Source organism: Montipora capricornis, chromosome 4 (assembly GCF_036669925.1).
Source record: "Montipora capricornis isolate CH-2021 chromosome 4, ASM3666992v2, whole genome shotgun sequence".
NCBI lineage: Eukaryota > Metazoa > Cnidaria > Anthozoa > Scleractinia > Acroporidae > Montipora > Montipora capricornis.
In genome coordinates, this window is record NC_090886.1 from 38,024,303 (window position 1) to 38,026,716 (window position 2,414).

Below are 2,414 nucleotides of genomic sequence, written 5' to 3' on the forward strand. Positions count from 1 at the left end.
GATAACAAAGCAGGTGAGGGGTATCTTACTTTGTATTCCGCTTTAACCGCCTTTCAGAGCTAATTTGTTCAACCAGAATCGGAATCAGTATCTTTATCGTCAGGGATTTGCTCGGGTGCGTTGGTACAAGCAGACCCTTTGCACTGACCACAAGCAGGATTACACGGTAGATCATTTTTGCGACAGGAACAACGGCGGGTGCTGCAGTCTTGTGAACAATTACATCTCATTATCTCGAGAAGAGACTATGGTGCGGGTGCGAGATCTGTCGTGATTGGTGTCAGTTGTTCCGCTGCTGACCTCCATCCCCATTCTGCGTAATTTATGCCCTGTGTGCTATCTTTCCATTGTCTTATTTGAAGGTAGACTCGTAGACTGTGGTACTTCACCGCTGAAGAAGTAGGTGGTAAACTCTGAGGCTGTATTGACTTGGATTTACAAGCTAGGTTTTCCAAGTAGCGCTGGTACCGCAGCTGCTCAAGTGTCTGTCCCGGCTTTCCTCCATATAAGCACACTAGGGCATTTTCACCTGCAGTTTTCACTTCATCTACAGTCGATGCCAGGTTGTCGAATACCAGTGCTTGCTGACGGGAGTGCTCTGAGTTCACAAACTTCTTCAGTGAAGCGCCCTTTCCTATTCCCTATATGCTGGATGTGGTGTCGCATCCAAGTAGGGCGTGGATAAAAAAAGATGCCGGCATACGTCTTCTCCGAGGTCTATTTTGATTTCATTAATGTACCAGACTCGTCTTTTTTTGGAACTTGCGTCCATCCGCACGTAGTGAGCCAGAAGTATTAGGAGGTCAGTGTCATCCCCTACCAGAATTGTATCTTCCGTTTTGGCTGATTCAACTGCGGTGTTAACAATGAGAACGTCCGCGTCTCCATCTGCGTTGAGGGTCTCAAAGCCTTGTTTCTGCAAGAAGGAGGCCAACTGAATAACAAATGCTTGCTTATTTTTCCTGTTTGCAAGAAAAATGTCCTTTTTCATGGGTATCTTCATATCATCTGTGAAGGAGACAGTGGCGCCAACTTTTCCCGCAGTTCTTCTTTCTTGGGTCATAGACTTCGTAGAGACTACGTCGTACCCGTCAAACACGATAGTTGTTGCTCTTCCATACTTTTGCAAGACGTAACCACTGTAAATTTCATATACTTCTTTAAACGTGGTTCCGTGTGGCCACGATAGACGATGGAGAAGTGCGCCTCCATCCAATACGTACTTCGTAACTCCAGAGGGCTCAATCTTGGAGGCTTCGCTTAACATTGACCACATGGCGTCAGCAAGGACCGGCTTTTGTGGTTTTCGTAGCATCAAAGATGAATCGAAAAGCGCAGTGGGATAGCTGCAGAGCTCATATCGGAATAAAGACTCCAGGTCTTCGGAGGAGCTGACTAAAATCAATCGCTGGAATAGCAGCTGCGGGTCTATCTGAACTTGGTCGTTTCCGATTCGGATAGCCGACTTGGAAGCCATTGTAACGGATTGGGAAGAGTGCTTGAATGTGTATTCTTTTGTGGTTTGACCTTTCATTGATTTCAAGATTTTCTTGCCAGCGTCTTGGGCCGTGTCCGCATTGACTGAGGTGTCTGCATGGACTCCCGTCATGATGTTGCGCAGCGCTGAATCTTGCGACAAAAATGGGCTTCGTTCAGAAATAGTCGTAAGGACATCAAGGGTATCCTTCATATCGCGCTTCATCCTTGAATTGGTCATGTCCTTATTCTGTTCCCCTGAGTCGTAAAGGACGCCCGTGAGCTCCTGCATTGCGCGATTGGTTTCTGCGCAAGTCGGCATCGCCAGTAGCCATGTCAGACATTGTTGCTCTGTCATCCCGCGTCCTCTTGTTAGGCCACCATTTATTTTGAGGCTGCGCATTAGCACCTGCTCTATAACGAGGTCCATTGATAAGCCTGCCCAGTACCTATCGCTGCGTCGCACCACATGTAAACCTGACATGAATTCTTGGTACAGCTGTGGTTGTTCTTGGGGAAGTTTGATCATGCTTTCGAGATACAAATGTAGACATTTCACATAAAGGTTGTGACCAGAAGCTGCCAAATAGGGTAACATCTCATCCAAAGTATGCAGATGGAGCGGCCAATTGGCCGTGCGTTCTGCTTTAATAAACCTCCTCAGGATGTCGACCATATCCATGTATTGAACCCAAAGCGCGGCTGTGCGGTTACTCTGGACCAATTTAGCACGATAACTGTTGACGGATGATTTAATTTTTTCCGGGACTTGCGATGACTCAGTTTCTTCAGCGTTGATTTCATTTTTCATGACCTTCTGGAACAGCTTACAAGCCTCTTGTAGCAGTACTTTCTCTTCGGCTTAAAAAAATTAAATGAGAAGAAAATATCAATATTCAGCACTTTTTATTTTGGATAACCTTCTTGAGCTTCTTGCG

The 2,414-nt window shown here is 46.2% G+C and overlaps 1 protein-coding gene across 1 annotated transcript; it reads right to left on the bottom strand.

Moving 5' to 3' along the window:
* Positions 1-634: 634 nt before the first annotated feature.
* On the bottom strand, positions 635-1,785 carry LOC138046655 (uncharacterized). The gene has a single exon (XM_068893257.1). It carries the CDS (start codon positions 1,766-1,768, stop codon positions 635-637), a length of 1,134 nt encoding a protein of 377 aa, XP_068749358.1. The 5' UTR covers positions 1,769-1,785.
* Between the last annotated feature and the right edge of the window lie 629 nt (positions 1,786-2,414).

Coding starts and splice junctions, on each gene's coding strand:
- LOC138046655 (XM_068893257.1), bottom strand. CDS start 1,768: ATGCAGGAGCTCACGGGCGTCCTTTACGACTCAGGGGAACAGAATAAG.